We start from the raw sequence: 20,098 nt of genomic DNA on the forward strand, positions 1-20,098 counted from the left end.
CAGCACTGTGGTGCAGTGGGTTAAAGCCCTGGCCTGAAGCTCTGGCATCCCATATGGGCTCCGGTTCTAGTCCCAGCTGCTCCTCTTCCAATCCAGCTCTCTGCTATGGCCTGGAAATGCAGTAGAAGATGGCCCAAGTCCTTGGGCCACTGCACCTGCATGAGAGACCCAAAAGAAGCTCCTGGCTCCTGGCTTCAGATCGGCGCAGCTCTGGCTGTTGCGGCCAACTGGGGAGTGAACCAGTGGATGGAAGACCTCTCTCTGTGTCTCTACCTCTCTCTGTAACTCTTTCAGATAAACAAAATAAATCTTAAAAAAAAAAAAAAAAAAAAAAAAAAGATCTCTCTCCACCTCTGCTTCTGCCTCTCTGTAACTCTGCTTTTCAAATAAATAAATCTTAAAAAATAATAAAAATAAAAAGAATTTAAAAATTAAACATTTTTGCTGTGTAACATCACAACATTCACAGCCTTCAATACTTTTGAAAGAGCTTTTTCAAAAATTTTTTATTCATATAATTTTTTCTTTTTTTAAGATTTATTTATTTATTTTAAAGACAGAGTTATTGAGATAGTGGGAAAGACATGAGAGAGATCTTCCATCTACTGGTTCGCTCCCCAAATAGCCGTAGCAGCTAGAACGGGGCCTGTCAGGAGCCAGGAGCCAGGAGCTTCTTTTGGGTCTCCCACATGGGTGCAGGGGACTAAGGGCTTGGGCCATTCTCCGCTGCTTTCTTGGGCACATTAGCAGGTAGCTGGATTGGAAGTGGAGCAGCCAGGACTCAAGCTGGCGCCCATTTGGGATACTGGCACTGCAGGTGGTGGCTTTACCTGCTACATCACAGCACTGGCCCAATAATTTTCTTTCTTTAAATTGCTCATTCTGTGTGCAGAGCTGGAACTTGGGAATGATTCTCTATTTGTAGTCTTTAAATATTGGGCCTTACAGCTCTATTTTAGGAAAAAATTACTCAAAGAAGGAGTAGCTGTGATCATTTTTTAAATAAAGATTTTTTTATTTGTTAAGGCAGAGTGACAGGGAGGGAGAGATAGAGACAGATTTTCCATCTGCTGACTTGCTCCCCACGTGGCCATCTTCAGCTGCTTTTCCAGGTGTGTTAGCAAGGAGCTGGATCAGAAGCAGAGCAGCCAGGACTCAACTTGCATTCTGATGTGGGGTGGCAGCTTCGCAGGCAGAGGTTTGACCAGCTGTGCCACAATGCCTTCCCGAACCAGATCATTCTTAATATTCTGTCTTCACATAGTATTCTAAATAAGCCTGGTATCTTCAGAGACTTAAAAGTCAGTTTATATAGAAACTTAGATCTCTTTTGGATGCCAATATAAGTTGGGTACTAAGAATATAAATTTCTATGAAGTGGTTTTCTGCACACTTTATGAACAATTACAGCAGATTCTAAACTCCATAAAGTGTGCCCTGACATGATCCCTGCCTGTTGTTAACTGTTGAAGAAGACCATTTATGAGAGCTTATCCCAACACGAAGTTTTAGTCACCATGTAATTCTTCATTACTATCCTGTAAATATATTAATAATAGCTGTCATTTCTTGAATGCTAGCTATATACTAAGCACTGCTTTAGATTGACTGATTTAGATTTTTTTTTTTTTTTTTTTTTTTTTTTTGGACAGGCAGTTAGAGAGGACAGAGAGAAAGGTCTTCCTTTTCCATGGGTTCACCCCCAAAATGGCCGCTACAGCTGGAGCTACGCCAGTCCGAAGCCAGGAGCCAGGTACTTATCCTGGTCTCCCATGCAGGTGCAGGGGCCAAGCACTTGGGCCATCCTCCACTGCCTTCCCAGGCCACAGCAGAGAGCTGGCCTGGAAGAGGAGCAACCGGGACTAGAACCCAATGTGCCAGTGCCACAGGCAGAGGATTAGCCTAGTGAGGTGCGGCGCCAGCCTAGATTTTCTTTCCTTTTTTTTTTTTTTTTTTTTTTAAGATTTATTTATTTATTTACTTGAAAGTCACACAGTGAGAGAAAGAGAGGTCTTCCACCCGCTGGTTCACTCCACAGTTGACTGCAACAGCCGGAGCAGCGCCAATCCAGAGCCAGGAGCGTGTTCCAGATCTCCCACGTGGGTGCAGGGGCCCAAGGACTTGGGCCGTCTTCTGCTTTCCCAGGCCACAGCAGAGCTGGATTGGAAGTGGAGCAGCCGGGACTTGAACCAGTGCCCATGTGGCATGCCTGCAGCGCTGCAGACCGTGGCTTTAACTGGCTGTGCCACAGCACTGGCCCCTAATCTTGTTTCTTCCTTGCAAAGAACTGTTAAATAAAATTTCAGTAAGTTTAGTTCAAACATCTAATTGGCTTTTATTATTGACTCGCCAATAGGGGAGCACTGCATGTGAAGATTTAGAAGAGGCACTGTACATGAGCTGAGCAGAGGAAGTGGCTTGATAGAAAAGGGCTGAAGCGAGCAGAAACAGGGAACCAAAAGCAGAGTGGTCATCTTAAGTTTACTCTCTGGGCTAAAAATAGAGGGACTTCCTTATCATACTAGCTCAGGTAAACTAATCCTCATCTGATTGGTTGCTATGAATCACCTGAGTTGTTTTTTTTAACTGGTTCCAAAGATCATTTTGATTACTCATCTAGTGTGAATGACTCCATTCTGATTTGATCTGGGCTCTTGGGCATAATTCAGAAGCTCATTCCAAAATAATGGTCTCTCATAAATTTTATTTAACAGTGTCTAATTTATTAGCCCCCTTTTATAGATGAGGATAATTGAGGTTTAGAGATGTTAGTTGGAACTGAAACTCCATGTTTATTCAGTTTCACAGGTGTAGGGTTTTTTTTTTTTTTTTTTTAAGATTTATTTATTTGGAAGGCAGAGAATGAGTTCTTCCGTCTGCTGGTTCACTCCCCAGATGGCCACAATTGCCAGAGCTTCGCCGATCCGAAGCCAGGAGCTTCTTCCGGATCTACCATGTGGGTGCAAGTGCCCAAGGACTTGGGCCATCTTCTATTGCTTTTCCAGGCCATAGCAGAGAGCTGGATCGGAAGTGGAGCAGCCAGGACTAGAACCGGTGCCCATATGGGATACTGACGCTTCAGGCCAGGGCGTTAACCTACTGCGCCACAGTGCTGGCCCAGGTGTAGATATTTAAACACTTCATATTGATTCTTTGAAGTATGTTACTTTCTTAAATTGAATGTAATTTATGAGCAATAAAGTATGTGAAACTTGAGATGAGTATTTGGTCTACAGTAAAACCCCCAGTTGAGGCTGGCGCCGTGGCTCACTAGGCTAATCCTCCGCCTAGCGGCGCAGGCACACCGGGTTCTAGTCCCAGTTGGGGCGCCGGATTCTGTCCCGGTTGCCCCTCTTCCAGGCCAGCTCCCTGCTGTGGCCAGGGAGTGCAGTGGAGGATGGCCCAGGTGCTTGGGCCCTGCACCCCATGGGAGACCAGGAAAAGCACCTGGCTCCTGGCTCCTGCCATTGGATCAGCACGGTGCGCCAGCCGCAGCGCGCCGGCCGCGGTGGCCATTGGAGGGTGAACCAACAGCAAAAGGAAGACCTTTCTCTCTGTCTGTCTCTCTCACTGTCCACTCTGCCTGTCAAAAAAAAAAAAAAAAAAAAAAAAAAAAACAGTTGAGGTGCCCACATCCCATATTAGAGTGCCTGGTTTATGTCCCAACTCAGACTCCTAATTCCGGCTTCCTGCTAGTGCACGGCATGGGAGGCAGCATGTGATGGGTCCCATGGTTGAGTTCCTGCCACTCACGTGGCAGTCATGGATTGAATTCCTGGCTCCTGACTTTTGGGCCCCATCGCAGGGCTGTCTCAAGCATTTGGGAAGTGAGCTAGTGGGTGGGAGCTGTCTCTGTCTCTTTTTTTTTTTTTTAATTTTTAATATGTAAAAATTACATAACAACCGTGCAGTTCCAGATAGCGAGCACTTCCAGAGCCTCAGATGATCCCTCTCTGCGTCCCCTGCCAGTCAGTACCCACCCGAGGGTGCCCAATGTGTGTTGCCTCCTTGTGTTTGACTTTACCATGCAGTTATGCCTGAGATTGAGCTTTGTTGTGCTAGTATCAGTAGTTGATAGTGTTCTGTGTTGCAAATACACCACGATTTGCTCACCCTTGCCTCTGATGATGGATGTACAGGTTTCCAGTTTTTTATTGTTGTTGTTGTTTTTTAATATTTATTTATTTATTTGAAAGGCAGAAATAGGAGAGAGAGAGATCTTCCATCCACTGGTTCACTCCTTTAGTGGCCTCAAGGGCTGGAGATGGACCGATACAAAACCAGGAGCCGGAAGCTTCTTCTGGGTCTTCCACATGGGTGCAGGGAACCAAGGACTTGGGCTATTTTCTGCTGCTTTCCCAATACATTAGCAGGGAACTGGATTGGAAGTGGAGCAACCAGGACTCAAACCTGTGCTCATATGGAATGCTGGCACTGCAGGCAGAGGCTTAACCTTCTACAGCACAGTGCCAGCCCTATGTTTCCAGTTTTCAATTGTTGCATACAAACCAGAAAGCGGGGCCTGGTACAGTAGGTTAAGCTTCCACCTGTGGAGCCAGCATCGCATATGGGCGTTGGTTCCTGTCCCAGCTGCTCCTCTTCCGATCCAGCTCTCAGCTATGGCCTGGGAAAGCATTGGAAGATGGCCCAGGTGCTTGGGTCCCTACACCCACATGGGAGACCCAGAGGCAGCTCCTGCCACCTGGCTTCAGATCAGCTCAGCTCCAGCTGTTGTGGCCATTTAGGGGATGAACCAGTGGGTGGAAGACCTCTCTCTCTGTATCTCCATCTCTCTGTAATTCTGCCTGAAATAAATAATTATTTATTTGAACACAGAGTTACAGAGAGAGGTAGAGCCAGAGAGAGGTCTTCCATCTGTTGGTTCACTCCCCAGTGACCACAACAGCCAGAGCTGAGCTGATCTGAAGCCAGGAACCAGGAGCTGCTTCTGGGTCTCCCAGAAGGGTGCAGGAGCCCAAGGACTTGGGCCGTCTTCTACTGCTTTCTCAGGCCATAGCAGAGAGCTGGATCAGAAGTGGAGCAGCCAGTGCTTGAACTGGTGCCCATATGGGATGTTGGTGCTGCAGGCTGGGGCTTTAACCCTCTGTACCACACCACCAGTCCCAATAAAATCTTTTTTTTTTTTAAAGTATTTTATTTTAAAAAGTTGTATTTTTTTGTCAGGTTTCTTTCAGTTGAAAAGGGGTTGGCATTATTTTTCCACATATTTTTGCTCCAGGAATAAAATTTGTTTTACTTGAAACCTAGCATAATAGAGGAATACTAGATTTCTTATTCTACTAAGTCAAATATATTTCTGATCCTTGATAACTTTTTTACTTCTAAGTAAAAGTTCATAATAAGTAGATGCATTTGAAACTCTCTAGTTTTACATAAAGTAGGTCTCCAAAACTAATATGATACTACTGACAGTTTTTTTCCTGAAATACTTAGAAATCAAACTGTATTAGCTCCATATCCAAGGGCATTTCTGATTTTGTGAGTTGTACATCTGAGGTATTTATGTTTCAGTGGCTCCCAGGTCCCTGTAACAGTGCTGTTAATTCTCATAGCAGATATATTTGTATCATTAACATTAATGGAGATGGATACCTATTGGTAGAGTTTATCAATTGTAGTCTCTGTATATAAAGATTCTTTCCTAGGAAAGTATTTCTTTAAAAGGAGTATGGTTGGGGCCGATGCTGTGGCATAGCCAGTTAAAGCCCTGGCCTGCAGTGCTGGTATCCGATATGGTTCGATTTCTAGCTGCTTTACTTCCAATCCAGCTCTCTGCTAATGTGCCTGGGAAGATGGCAGAGGATGGCCTGATAATCTATATACACTGTTTTATGTCAATGAACATGTCTATTAACAAAGCTTTAGTGATTTTTTTAAAAAATATTTATTCATTTGAGAGGCAGTATTACAGAATGGTGGGGGTCAGGGGAGAGACAGGGTGAGATCTTTCATCTGCTGGTTCATCTCCCAGATGGCCACAACGGGCAGAGCTGGACTAATCTGAAAGCCAGGAGCCAGGAGCTTCCTCCGGATCTCCCACATGGGTGCAGGGCCCAGAACTTGGGCCATCCTCTGCTGCTTTCCCAGGTGAATCAGCAGACAGCTGGATTGGAAGTGGAGCAGCTGGGACTCGAACTGGCGCCCTTATGGGATGTTGACACCACAGACAGCAGCTTTACCTGCCACGTCTCAGTGCCACTCCACTCCAGTGATTTTAAAGCAGAAAAGCAGAATGAAGCAATATTATTTTTAGTGCCTCAAATATCTTTAATATGATATTAGCTTCTTTCATATTATATAGTTTTATTGACACCAGCAAAATGTCATTTTCTTCTATATAACACTATGTTGATATGATTCTGGTTTCACTGTGGGATTTGCAATTATATATTTTTTAAAAAGTTTTTTTAAAGATTTATTTTAGTTATATGAAAGGCAGAGAAGAGAGAGAGAGGGAGAGAATCTTCCATCCACTGTTTCATTCCCCAAATGGCCACAATGGCCAGGGTTGGGTCAGGCCAGAGCCAAGAGCTGCTTCTGGGTCTTCCACTGGTGACCAGGGCCCCAGCACTTGGGCCATCCTCTGCTGCTTTCCCAGGCACGTTAGCAGGAAACCAGATCAGAAATGGAGCTTCTGGGACTCGAACCGGCGCCCCTATGAGATGCCAGTGTTGCGGGCGGTGGCATAACCCGTTACACTACAACACTGGCCCATAAAAAATAAATTTATACATTTTTAAAAAGTCATCTATCTTCCTGTTCATAATTCAAGTACTCCAAAGAAATGTGATTTAGGGGTCACTGCTGTGGCGTAGTAGATTAAGCCACTTGCCTGCAGTGCTGGCTTCCCATGTGGATGCTGATTTGCATCCTGGCTGCTCCACTTCCAATCTAGCTCCCTGCTAATGTACCTGAGAGAGCGGCAAAAGATGGCCCAAGTACTTGGGCCCCTGCACTCACTTGGGAGATCCAAATGAAGCTCCTGGCTCCTGGCTTTGGATCGGTCAGGCCATTGAGGCCATTGGGGAGTGAACCAGCAGATGACGATCTCTCTCTCCCTCTCTTCCTCTCTCCCTCTCTCTTTCTCTCTTTCTTTCTTTCTCTCTTTTTCTCTGTAATTCTGCCTTTTAAATAAATAATCTTAAAAAAAATGTGGAATAGAAAAATAGCTCCTTAATTCTAGATAAAAAAAGAAGTCATAGCCTTTAATTCACTTAAATCCATAAAAGCAAATGCTTTAAACTAAGATACTCGTCTCCAATTAATTTAAAAACATTTCTTTTTAATTGGTAATTCTCAGTAGTACCATTTTCCCTCTATAGTGTGTGTTTATTTTTCTGGGCATCTAGTGTAATCATAATGCCATAAAATCCTATGCCATGCAGAGCAAGGAGTGTTAAGCACAAGCTGTTCACAAATCAATAGTTGACAAATACAGTGGTTTGCTGCTAGCTTTGTAATATAATCAAGAGGAAAAATAGCCATTGTATTGTAATGTTGACTTTTCAAGAGATTTGGGAGAGAAAACATAATTGAGAGAAAATATGTCTTTAATTTCCAGGATTTTTGTTGCTGTTATTTTAAGTGGAAAATATGACAGAGCCTTGGCTTGGGTGCCTAAAATGTTATGACTGTTCAGAAAACAAATAGATTGTGTTTCTCAGTGAGAGGGAAAAGCATCTCTGAGATGCCGGGAGAGGGAGCAGAGAGGCAGAGAAAGTGCTGGGAAGGCTTCCTCTCCTTCCTTCAGTAAACCACGCGGACCGGTGTCTGTAGGGTCCCTGGATGTTTTACTTTTGTGGGCTAATAATTGGGTATTGTGACCTCTATTTGCTATGTGCTGCTTTCACAGTGGTGTGGATATTGCATTTAAAAAAGGGTACTTCTGAAGTACTCAAAACTCACACAAGAGTATTATGGTATTGTTTTGCGGTTTTTCTTTGTTTTCTCAGTCTGTTTTTCTGAAGATGAAGTAAATGGAATCTGACTAGAGGACACTAGTTTGATTTCTGGCCTGTGAAACAGGCCATATAATAATTTTTTTGTTATTCTGGGAAGACAAACATTGTTACCCCTACTTGGAAGATTCAGTCAGCATTTAGAAAAATTCCCTTTTTGTTTCTTGTAATTAGAACATCTTATTTTCACCTTTTAGAAGACAGCCATTGTCCTCTTTTTCCTTCATCTTTTCCATTTGTAATCCTGTCAGTTTGTAAAATATTACTACTAAGTGGATTCAAAGTAGATTTGGCCATAAGACTATAGGTTACATAAAGACAAATATTTATAACTTGCATAATTTAATAACATACTTTGGGAGCGCATTTAATACATCTGTCACATTGTGTATATTAATGCCCTACCAGACACCATCTTTGATACCCCAGTTTTTGTCTTTTTGTTTTTTTGTTTTTGAGAGGCAGAGAAACCAAGAGACAGACTGACAGCTCCCATCTGCTGGCCCATTCCCCAGATACCCACAATGGCCAGAGCTCTGGGCAAGGCTGAAGCCAAGAACCTAGTCTAGGTCTCCCACATGGGTGGTAAGGGACACAGCTAACTGAGCCATTATACCTACTGCCTCCCAGAGTCAGCATCAGTGAGATTCTAGAATCTGGAGCAGAACCATGACTCAGACCCAGACACTGACAGACACTCAACCAGAATCTGGATCAGAACCAGCGTTCAAACCTAGACACTAAACCAGAGGCCAAGCACCCATCTCTGTCCCCAAATTTAACTTGGATTTGGTCCATGAACTCACTCTTTGATAGTAACCCTACTGGATGATAATCAATCTAAATGTTTCTTAATCTCTGGGAGTTTAGTCTCTCTTCATCTCTGTAATGTTAGTTTTTGTCTGTGACTTTTCACATATACTTTGGACTACCATGTACAGCTTTATAGATCACAACACAGAGAGCCATTTGTGGCCATGGTTAGCCCTGAAGTTGTATAGTAGGGCCTCCTACTATACCTACCTTCACTTTCTATGGACCTGGTTAGCTTAATTGGTATTGTGTAATTTGCCGTTGGAGTCAACTGAGCATATTTATTTTTTAAAAATTTTATTATTTATTTGAGTATATTTGAAAGTCTAAGATAACTTCCAGGAAAATTCCTCTTAAGCATCTGTTCTATGAATTGTGTGTCTATCTGGATTAATTTGGCTGTGTAGAAAAATGACATATAGAGTGGTGCATATTTGAGGTATGAATTTAAATATGAAACATAATTTTAAAATATCATCAATTTGGAAATAAGTGGTTCTGTCTTATTTTTATTATCCTCATGCTTGATCTCTGATTCTGAAAATTCAGTCCTATTCTGGCATTAACTACCTGGAATTAGCATCAAACTCCCTAAGTTTAAGGGTTCAGCTCAGTCCCACAAGACTGCCCCTACTCATAAATCTTGGGTCCCCAGGCTACTTGCAGTTCCATCCAACTTAGCTACAAATTTGGGGGCTCCCACAATCCTTTCTGAGATTTGATAATTACTATAACAACTGACAGAGCTTAGAAAAACACCTTGCTTACATTTTACAGTTTATTATAAAAGATAAACAACTCAGGGATTGCCCACTGAGAGAGATGCATAGGACAAGGGATGGGGAGAGGGTTACAGAGCTTCCTGCTCTCTACAGCATGCTACCCTCTCAGCACCTGACCCAGGAGCTCCCTGAACCCTGTTGCTTTGCTACAAAACTTGATGGATTAAATTATTGGACAGTAATGATTGGGCTCATTTTCCCAGAGGTCAAGAAGTGAGACTAAAAGTTCCGCTTTGTAATCAAGGCTTGGTCTTTGTGGGTGAACATCCTCAATCCTGAAAGGTTCCTGCTAAGAGTCACCTAATTTGTATAAACTCCAGTATGATTGGGGGTTGATTGGGGACTGTTGTAAATAATGCTCTTATCATTTAGAAAATTCTGATGTTTTAGGAGATTCGTTCCAAGAACAAAGACCAGATACGTATTTTTTTGTTGTAACACACTTGAATAATATTGAACAGTTTATAATAATATAATAAAAGCTAGAAGAATGTTCAATAATAGAGAATTAATTAAACAGTCATATAGCCCTTAAATTATTTGTAGATACAGACATATAAAACAGTTTATATAACTGTTTTGAACTTGATTAGCAAAGGCAAGGATTTGCTGGCAGCAAATCTACCAGAGGAGAGAAGAATTCTAGAAAGCTGCCAACACACTACAGGCAGTCTACAATTTATGAATGAATTGTGTTCCAAAAGGTGGCTGTTTGAAGTTCTGAATACATTTTCTCTAAGAAACCAAGTCAGCCTAGAACAGCCTTAATTTCACCCGAATTCGTGGAATATATGTAGTATCTACACTTAATTTCAGTGTATCACAATTTTATGAGACTACTGCATTTTTTAATTTATTTTAGGATTTATTTACTTATTTGAAAGATACTAGTTACAGAGAGAGAGACAAAGAGATATCTTCCATCTGCTAGTTTACTCCCAAATGGCTCCAAAAGTCAGTGCTGGGCCAGGATGAAGTGAGGAGCCTGGAGCACTATCTTGGTCTCCCATGTAAGTGACAGGCCCCAAGGCCTTGGCCATCCTCTACTGCTCTCTCAGGCCCATTAGCAGGGAGCTGGATTGGAAGTAGAGCAGCTGAGGATGCTGGTGTTGCAAGTGGTGGCTTAACCTGCTGTGCCATAACACTAGCCCCAAGGAAGAATATAGTGAACATAGTGTACTTACTAATTAATTAATTAAACTTCTGGCTATTGACAACTTGTTAACTGAATCTTCAGAAGACAGATTTGTACCTTAACTCTAAGAAGATAGGATAGGATTTTCTTCATAAGTTAGGAACTGCTTGTGGTTGTCTTTTACTTCTGTTTTTTTTACATTCTAAAAGCAATTACGTACTCATTCAAAAGTAAGCCCACTTAATTAAAAGTAGATAGTAATATCCTCAGCTTGCTCTCAAATAGTTAGAAAAATATGTTTGTACACACCTACAATGCAGATAAATGTGGCCCAAAAAAGAGCAGTTGGTGAATATAGATGAAAGTTCATGGCCGGCGCCGCAGCTCAATAGGCTAATCCTCCACCTAGCGGCGCCGGCACACCGGGTTCTAGTCCTGGTCGGGGCGCCGGATTGTTTCCCGGTTGCCCCTCTTCCAGGCCAGCTCTCTGCTGTGGCCCAGGGAGTGCAGTGGAGGATGGCCCAGGTGCTTGGGCCCTGCAGCCCATGGGAGACCAGGAGAAGTACCTGGTTCCTGCCTTCGGATCAGCGCGGTGCGCCGGCCGCAGCGCGCCAGCCATGGCGGCCATTGGAGGGTGAACCAACAGCAAAAAGGAAGACCTTTCTCTCTCTCTCTCTCTCTCTCTCTCTCTCTTTATCCACTCTGCCTGTCCAAAAAAAAAAAAAAAATTTATAAGGTTGTCACATTCTTTCAACTTTCCTGTAAATGTGAAAATTACAAAACAAAAAGATGGGAATTAAAAAAAAAAAACAGGAGTATTTCCTGTATCTCCAATTCCCAACCTTATTCTCTCCAGGGACTATGGTAACTGTATAGCTTACATATTTTCAAGCATATTTTTAAAATCCATTTACATGAAGTATATTTTGCATGAATAAAATCATAGTTTAAATAGAATCATACTGTATTTACTGATACCCTACTTGCTTTGTAAATTTACCAGTATGTATTTTCTTTTGCTGTTATAGCAAATTAACACAATCATTGATTTAAACTAATGCATTTCTTAGAGTTCTAAAGGTTAGAGTTCTGGAATGGATTTCACTGGGCTTAAAATCAAGATGTTTGCTGGATTCCGTTTCTTCCAGGGGCTCCAGGGGAAACTAGATGTCCTTGCCTTTTCCAGCTTCTAGAAGTCACCTGTATTCATTGTTTCATGTCTCTTCATCTTCAGGCAGTAGTACAGCCTCTTCACATGTCTCTGTTTCTCTCTTGTAAGGACCCTTGCAATTTGCATAGGGTCAGCTGAAATTCCAGTTCATTTCCAGCTGAAGTTGATTACTCATACCTGCAAAGTGCCTTTTGCATCCGTATATATATTAGTCACCTTTTTTGTCACCATAACAAATACCTGAGAGGATCTACTTGGGAAGGGAGGAGGTTTATTTTGGCTCATGGTTTTGAAGGTTCACAAAGAATAAGCAGGCCCCATCTGGTGAGGCTAAAGGTGGCAGAAGGAGAATCATATGGCAAACCTGGAAGGAGACAGATCACACATTGTCAGTGTGTGTGGTCTGTTCTTACAAACACCACCATCATTCAATTGTGACAACTTCACCTTAACAACCTAATCCAATCCAGCCACTTCCTTAAGGGACTACCTTCAGACATCAAAGTTGGATCAAGCCTCCTTGCCTAAACCATCAACCTGTGACTTAGTGATTTTAAGTATCTGGATGAATTGGGGAGCCAAATCATATTCAAACTATAGCTGTAATATATACACCTGTCCCTCAGGTTCCTCAAGGATTGGTTCCAACCCTCCCTTCCCTCCCCCCCCCCCGAAGATAAAAATCTAATGATGCTCAAATCCCTTATATGAAAGGGCACAGTAATTACCTATGACCTATGTGTGCCCTACCATATATTTTAAATCATCTCTTGATTACTTACAATTCCTAATGTAGTATAAAGTAACATTGACGGATTCCAAGTATTAGGATTCGGACATCTTTGGAGGGCCATTTGCTTACCTCCCATTATATTATGACTAACTTGATTTATCCGTACCATTGGCCCTCCATGTCTATTGATTCAGCCAACTATAATCAAAAAAAATCAGGGAGAATGCTAGAGATTAAGGATACATACTAAAAGCTTTATGTCTGAAAGACAGTGTTAGAGTGACTTCACAGTATACTTTATTGAACTGCATTCTCATTAAAGGAAGTAAATCACCAGACTAGTTTAAAGCCTATCCCACCATTACCACCACCAGCACAACCCCATCAAAACCCTAGGCCCTAAACTACCTGAACTGCAAACAGGGAAGCCAGTTGATAAGAAGCAAAGAAGCAAACTTGGATGTTAGCACAGTCAGGCTCTTCTGCTGGACTTTATGCAGGTCAGTAGGATATTGTTTTCCTCGGGGCCTTGTTGCTTCAATTACCAACTGTTTGAAGACAGTTCCCAGGTCTCACCCTCCAGTCCAGTTACCACCACCACTGTTCCCATGCTCCTCGCCTCTTACGTACATTGACGTTTAATAGCCATTAAGTCAGAAAGGGGGAAAGGCTTACTGACCTTCCCTCCTTTTACTACTTTTTTCTTTTTCTCCTGGGCCACAGGCTTGTGGTAATGTCAGATGTCAACAGGTGTGGCTTGTTGCACTTCTGTCTGTTCAGCATTTATAAACATTTCTGCTTTTCAAGACAAAATGCTCCTTCTCAGCAACCACCTTTTAGCTTACATTCCTGATCATTTTAGGTCGAGTTCTCCTATCCTCCCCTGATTCTGGGAGATGGACACGACAGCCATACTTTGCCAGAAGAATGGAAATATTTGCCCTTCCTTGCCTTACCGGATGGTGCACACAACTACCAAGAAGGTATGTAATAAAGCAGTAGGTGCCATTTTTGAAAATTGCTAAGACATCTTCATGTGCCTTGGTAAATAAAAGCCCTTTGGGCAGTTGTGCCTATTTGTAAAATATTTAAATGCTTTTCTGGAGATGACTAGTCATGTACTAGAGGACCGGACCTCCAGAGGAATGCCAGGCTTCTGTTGGCCTTGTGTGGTGACCTTGACCATCCTTTTGCTAGAGCTGTGGCTAAATAAACCAGAGCAGGTCAGTCACCACCAGGAGCACTTCCTCCATTTTACGGTGCTATATATGGTAAGATGATGAGAGGAATTCTAAGAAACCAGTGGCTGTGATGTTGGAAATAAGTACGACATGAGTTCCTTGTTACCAGTTTTATGTTAATGACTACATTATGATGATTTCAATTTCATTACCGATGAGAGTGATTCACCTTGGTATTTATATTTTTCAATGTGTCTCTTAGATACTGTATTTTTTCACTTACCACCCAGAAATGGAAATGGAGCCACGGTATATGGTATCTCTTGCTATCGACAAATTGAAGCCAAGGTATGATAATTAATGATTAACAATAATAGGAAAAAAAACTCCAAAATCTTTTCTTAGATTTTTGTCCCTTAGAGAAATATATAATCTTTATTTTTCATGTGGTACCTGTGAAGTTGGTTTAGACTTTTTTTTTTTTTTTTTTTTTGGACAGGCAGAGTGGACAGTGAGAGAGAGACAGACAGAGAGAAAGGTCTTCCTTTTGCCGTTGGTTCACCCTCCAATGGCCGCCACAGCTGGCACGCTGCGGCTGGCGCACCGCGCTGATCCGAAGGCAGGAACCAGGTACTTCTCCTGGTCTCCCATGGGGTGCAGGGCCCAAGCACTTGGGCCATCCTCCACTGCCTTCCCAGGCCACAGCAGAGAGCTGGCCTGGAAGAGGGGCAACCGGAACAGAATCCGGCGCCCCAACCGGGACTAGAACCCGGTGTGCTGGCACCGCAAGGCGGAGGATTAGCCTAGTGAGCCGCGGCGCCAGCCCGGTTTAGACTTTTATAGAGAATTTGTGGCTATTTTTCTGATAGTACTAATTTATTCACAGAAATGTTTTTATAAGTTGACGTTGGTAGTTGTGATTATATTTGCATCATAATATTTTGTACATTGTTTTTAAATAGTGAATCCTAAATCCATATATCAAATATTGTATCTAAGTTTCATACTTTCTTTAACTTTGAATTTTCTGTTTCTGGTGTTTGATACATAACTTTAAAAAATGGAGTGTCAGTGTATGTTTTGTTTGAGCAACACTGAGAAAGTGGAATTAACTTACAGTGGCTTCCAGCTACTCACATAGTATCTTAACTATGTATACTAAGATTTTGACTATTTTTAAACTACCTGCCACTTCATGCCTGATTTACTGTAATAGCTCTGGGGAATAAATTTAAATAAACCAAGATGTGTGACCCAACTTGCTTACATGTAGCACTGTTTTTTGTGATAGAGATCATGTTTATGGGTAAAAAACTCTTTCCTGGGGCTGGCACTGTGGCACAGCAGGTTAACACCCTGGCCTGAAATACCAGCATCCCATATGGGCGCCAGTTCGAGACCAGGCTGCTCCACTTCCTGTCCAGCTCTCTGCTATGGCCGGGAAAGCAGAAGATGGTTCAAGTCCTGCACTCGTGTGGGAGACCTGGAGGAAGCTCCTGGCTCTGGCCTCGGATCGATGCAGCTCTGGCTGTTGTGGCCATTTGGGGAGTGAATCATCGGATGGAAGACCTCTCTCTCTCTCTCTGCCTCTCCTCTCTCTGTGTAACTCTGACTTTCAAGTAAAATAAATAAATCTTTAAAACTTTTTCCTCCTTTTTTAAAAATTTATTTATTTATTTGGAAGGCAGAGTTACAGAAAGAGAAAGGGAGAGACAAAGAGAGACCTTCCATCCGCTGGCTTACTCCCAAGATGGACGCATTGGCTACAGTTGGGCCAGACTGAAACAAGGAGCCTGGAGATCCATCTACATGTCCTGCATGGATGGCAGGACATAAGCATTTGGGACATCTTCCACTGCTTTCCCAGGCTCATAGCAGGGATCTAAATCAGAAGTGAAGCGGCCTGCATTGCAGGTGGCGCTTATTAACCCACTGCTTCCCTTCTTTCCTCTTTTGAGCTCACTGATACTCTAGAGCAGATCATAACCTCAGCTGCAAATTGGAATCTCTAAAAGAGCTTAAAAAATGGGAAGACTGGGCCTCACCCCAGAAGTTTTGTTTTAATGTCTGGACATGAGGAGTTTTTAATGCTCTCCAGGGGATTCCCATGTAGCCAAGACTGAGAACCACTGCTCTCAAACGGTGGTTCTTCACAAGAGCTACCTGGAGACTTTTTTTTTCTTTTTTTTTTTTAAATATATGTGTCTGGTCTTTTTTTCCTGACTGAATTAGAATCTCTGGGACTAGAGAGTTTGGGTATTTATAAGTTTTTAGAGCTTCCTCAGGTGAATAATCTACTTAGTAAACTTGTTCTTACTTCTAATTTTTTAAACATGCAGATAATTAAAAGAATAGTACAAAAACACCTGTACATTCAGAAACTACATTCAATAATTGTTGTTCTGTGTGTGTATGTTTGTTTCCCTGAGCCATTTGAAAGTAAACCGTTGGTTGGGGCCAGCGCTGTGGCGCAGTAGATTAATCCTCTTCCTGTTGTGCCAGCATCCCATATGGGCACTGGTTCTAGTCCCAGATGCTCCTCTTCTGATCTGACTCTCTGCTGTGGCCTGGAAAAGCAGTAGAAGATGGCCCAAGTGCTTGGGCCCCTGCACCCACACGGGTGACCAGGAAGAGGCACCTGGCTCCTGGCTTTGGATCTGCGCAGCTCCAGTCGTTGCAGCCATTTGAGGAGTTAACCAGTGGATGGAAGACCTTTCTCTCTGTCTCTCCTTCTCACTGTCTGTATCTCTACCTCTCAAATAAATAAATAAAAAATTAAAAAATAAAGAAAGTAAACCGTTGGTGTAAATTCCAGGATACACAAACTAATTAACCACCTTAAAATAACAAGTTCTGGGACATTGAACACACCCATTGAGTGTTCAGTGTTTGTGAAATGAATAACTGAATCTAAAGCTGAAGATATTATATCAGCATATACACCTTAAGTATATACTGTTTTGTTACATTTCAATAAAGCTGAGGAAATAAAAGATAAAAAAAACTTGAGGGTAAGAGTCAGCCTGGTAGCTTTTTGCATTTGATTTCTCCAGTACTGTTACTATTACATACTTAAATGTAAAGTGGATTGAGCTGTTGCCATTTCTTAGACATGTGTTCCTTTTCTTAAATTTATTATTTTTAAAGATTCATTTATTTATTTGAAAGGCAGAATTACAGAGCAAGAGAAGGAGAGAAAGAAAGATCTTCCATCCATTTGTTCACTCCTCAAATGGCTGCAACAACTGGGATTGGGCCAGGCCAAAGCCAGGAGCTAGGAGCTTCTTCCCAGTCTCCACAGCACCTATATATGGGATGCCAGTGCTGCAGTGCTGGGCCTGACATTTTTTCCTTTTACTACCTCTTATCCCTCCTAGATCATGTAAGCATTAGTAAAATTATTTCCCCAGAGTTTTTCCACTCATTAACAACAATTCTCATGCTGTGCAGAGCCTTTTAGTACTGTCTGCTACACCCCTGGGTCTGACTAACTCCAGAGTATCAGGGCTGTTCATTTTTCTGAATCTTCTAACTGTATGCAAGAACCATAAAAATAAGCTAGCTGTTCAGGACCTAGCCTTGCCCAAGAATGAGAAAGATAAGCTAGATGTTAGAGGAGACCTAGAGCCTAGGAAAAAAACTCATTCCCTTTGAATAAAGGTAGGACGTAATGGATGTGTCCAGTTAAGAGGAAAGCCTCTGCTGCTTTTTTTCTTTCTTAAGGATTTGTTATTTTATTTACTTGAAAACCAGAATTACAGAAAGAGGGGGAGAGAGTCATCTTTCATCCACTGGTTCATTCCCCAGATGGCCTCAATGGCTGCTGCTGGACCAGATCAGAACCAGGAACCTGGAACTCCATCAGGGTCTCTCACATGGGTAACAGGGACCCAAGTACTTGGGCCGTCTTTCTCTACTTTCTAGTGTGAATTAGCAGGGAGCTGGATTAGAAAGGGAGCAGCCCGGATTCGGACCAGTGCTCACAGGGGATGTCGGTGTTCCAGGCTGCTGCTTAACTCAGTGCACCACAGCACCAACCCAAGCTCTGCTCTGACCTGATGTCTAGTCGTGAGTCATCAGTCAGTTGAACACACTGAACCCTATTGGTCCTCAGGACAGACTCAAGGAAATGCCAGCACTTCACTTAGAGGGGGAAGAGTTGGTTCTTACCTTTCCTTACAGCCTTATTTGCTGTTGACCAAATCAAGACTTGTCCTCTCGCAGCAGAGAATTATAGAAATCTTACGTGGGTATTCTCACTCACACTCACTGAGGCATGAGGTGCATGCTCAGGCCTGGGGTACAAGTTCACCAGAATAGATTCCAGGCATCATAGAGCAGCTGTTAAACTGTTCACAAAAATCAGTTGGCTGTAGTACATGGATTAATTTCTGGGTTCTCCATTATGTCCCATTGATCAATGTGTAAGTTTTTATGCCAGTCCCATACTGTTTTAAACATCAGTTAAAGCAAAATGTCTGGAACTGGAGGATGTTATGTCAGTAAAATAAGCCAGAGAAAGACAAATACCTCATGTTCTCCTTCACACTGGAAGCTAAAAACAGTTAATCCAAACACAGGATTATAATTCCTAGAGACTGGGAGGGGTGTGAGAGAGAGATGGAAGTTGACTAATAGGTGCCAAATCACAGCTGGACAGGGGGAATAAGTTCCGAGTACTGCATAGCACATTGGGGTGACTCATTCTTAGTAATCTGTTATAAATTTTCTGAGCAATGGGCTACAATCCAAAGTAATAACAAAGAGGGGAATATTGGTTATCCTTATATTAAAATTGTTTTACACTGTATCCCATAAATAGGTATAATTACTGTTATTTTTTTTTTTAAGCTTTATTTGTTACTTGAAATAATTAGAGAGGCAGAGGCAGAGAGAGAGGTCTTCCCTCCATTGGTTCACTCCCCATATGGCTGCAGTGGACGGAGCTGAGCCAATCTGAAGCCAGGAGCCAGGAACTTTTTCCAGGTCTCCCGTGTGGGTGCAGGGGTCCAAGAATTTGGGCCATCTTCTACTGCTTTCCCAGGCTGTAGCAGAGAGCTAAATCAAGAATGGTGCAACCAGGACTCGAACCAGTGCCCATAGGGGTTGCCAGCACTGCAAGCAGCGGTTTTACCTGCTGCACCACAGCACCAGCCCCTACGATTACTATTAATCAAAAAAAATTATCATTTTTTTTTAAGTTTGGTAAAATTTTTAAATTTAGAAAAAAAATTGCTGACAGTTTTTTCATCTCTAGAGAAACAATCCATGTGTTTTTGTTATCTGTTAAAACAGTCCCTTCTTACCAGAAACTTTGTTCTTTGGAAAAGTTGCCCATTTTAAAATTAGAATGACCAGTGGTTGTTTGGGTGAGTGAACTTACACATAACTTCATCTCCATCTGACTATATTCCTTGAGAATAAGAGCGTAGTTCCAGGCTGACTCCTCCTTTCAATAAATGTTTTCTGAGATTCTCAGTCAATTTAACTAAATGTAAGAAATTTCTTCTGTTGGCTATTTTTGTATTGAAAAATGGTTTTAAAATATTGCTGTGAAATATTTCTGATAATAACTATTTGTTTATAATAGGCATTGAAAGTAAGGCAAGCAGATGTTACCAGAGAGACTGTTCAGAAAAGTGTCTGTGTCCTAAGCAAGCTGGTAAGAGAACTAGTAACTTGTTCATGTGTGTGTTAAACTCTCATGACAGATTTTTTTATTTGAGTGTAAGACATGAGTAAAATGAGAAAGTTAAGAAAACGATATATTAAAGTTAGGAGTTTATTTATGCTCTTAGGTCTTCTGTTTTTCTTTGCTTCTCAGCAAAGACTAGGTAAGAAGAAGGAGATGTGATAGGTTGTTGGGAAGGAAGTTGACACTTGAACAAAATGAAGTAGCTGGTATATTTCATATCTCTTTTTGTTTTATTCCCAAGATTTTGGGTTGGTATTTCCTAAAATTCAAAATATCATGATTACTTAGATTTTGTCAGTGATAATAGAGTTTATGACTATTGCAGTGAAAAAATTTAGCTTCAACTTACTCTTTAAATTTTATAATGGCTGAGGAAAGGAAATGACAGTGAAGCCATACTATAACAGTACTTTAATTGTGCTTCTATTTTGTACAGTCTGATCAAGTGTGTAATTTTAATTTTTTTAAAGTTATTTGAGAGGGCTCAGAGATAGGTAGCTATGCAGACAAAACAAACTCCTACCAGCTGGTTTATTCCCCAAATATTAGCTATGCCTGAGGCTGATCCAAAGCTGAAACCAAGAACCAAGAATGAAATCCAAGTCTCAC

The 20,098-nt window shown here is 41.9% G+C and overlaps 1 protein-coding gene across 3 annotated transcripts in view; it reads left to right on the forward strand.

Moving 5' to 3' along the window:
• Window positions 1-20,098, forward strand: part of AVL9 (AVL9 cell migration associated) — a 75,945-nt gene that overhangs the window by 13,367 nt on the left and 42,480 nt on the right. For all 3 annotated transcript variants that reach the window (XR_007922338.2, XM_051853280.2, XM_008261619.4), the window contains exons 2-4: window positions 13,476-13,596; window positions 14,057-14,142; window positions 19,385-19,456. Coding sequence is in view for 2 of the 3 variants with exons in the window: in XM_051853280.2 (XP_051709240.1) it covers window positions 13,476-13,596; window positions 14,057-14,142; window positions 19,385-19,456 (279 nt within the window). In the remaining variant the exon portion in view is untranslated. The remainder of the gene's footprint in view (window positions 1-13,475; window positions 13,597-14,056; window positions 14,143-19,384; window positions 19,457-20,098) is intronic.

This window comes from Oryctolagus cuniculus, chromosome 16 (genome assembly GCF_964237555.1).
Source record: "Oryctolagus cuniculus chromosome 16, mOryCun1.1, whole genome shotgun sequence".
Lineage (NCBI taxonomy): Eukaryota > Metazoa > Chordata > Mammalia > Lagomorpha > Leporidae > Oryctolagus > Oryctolagus cuniculus.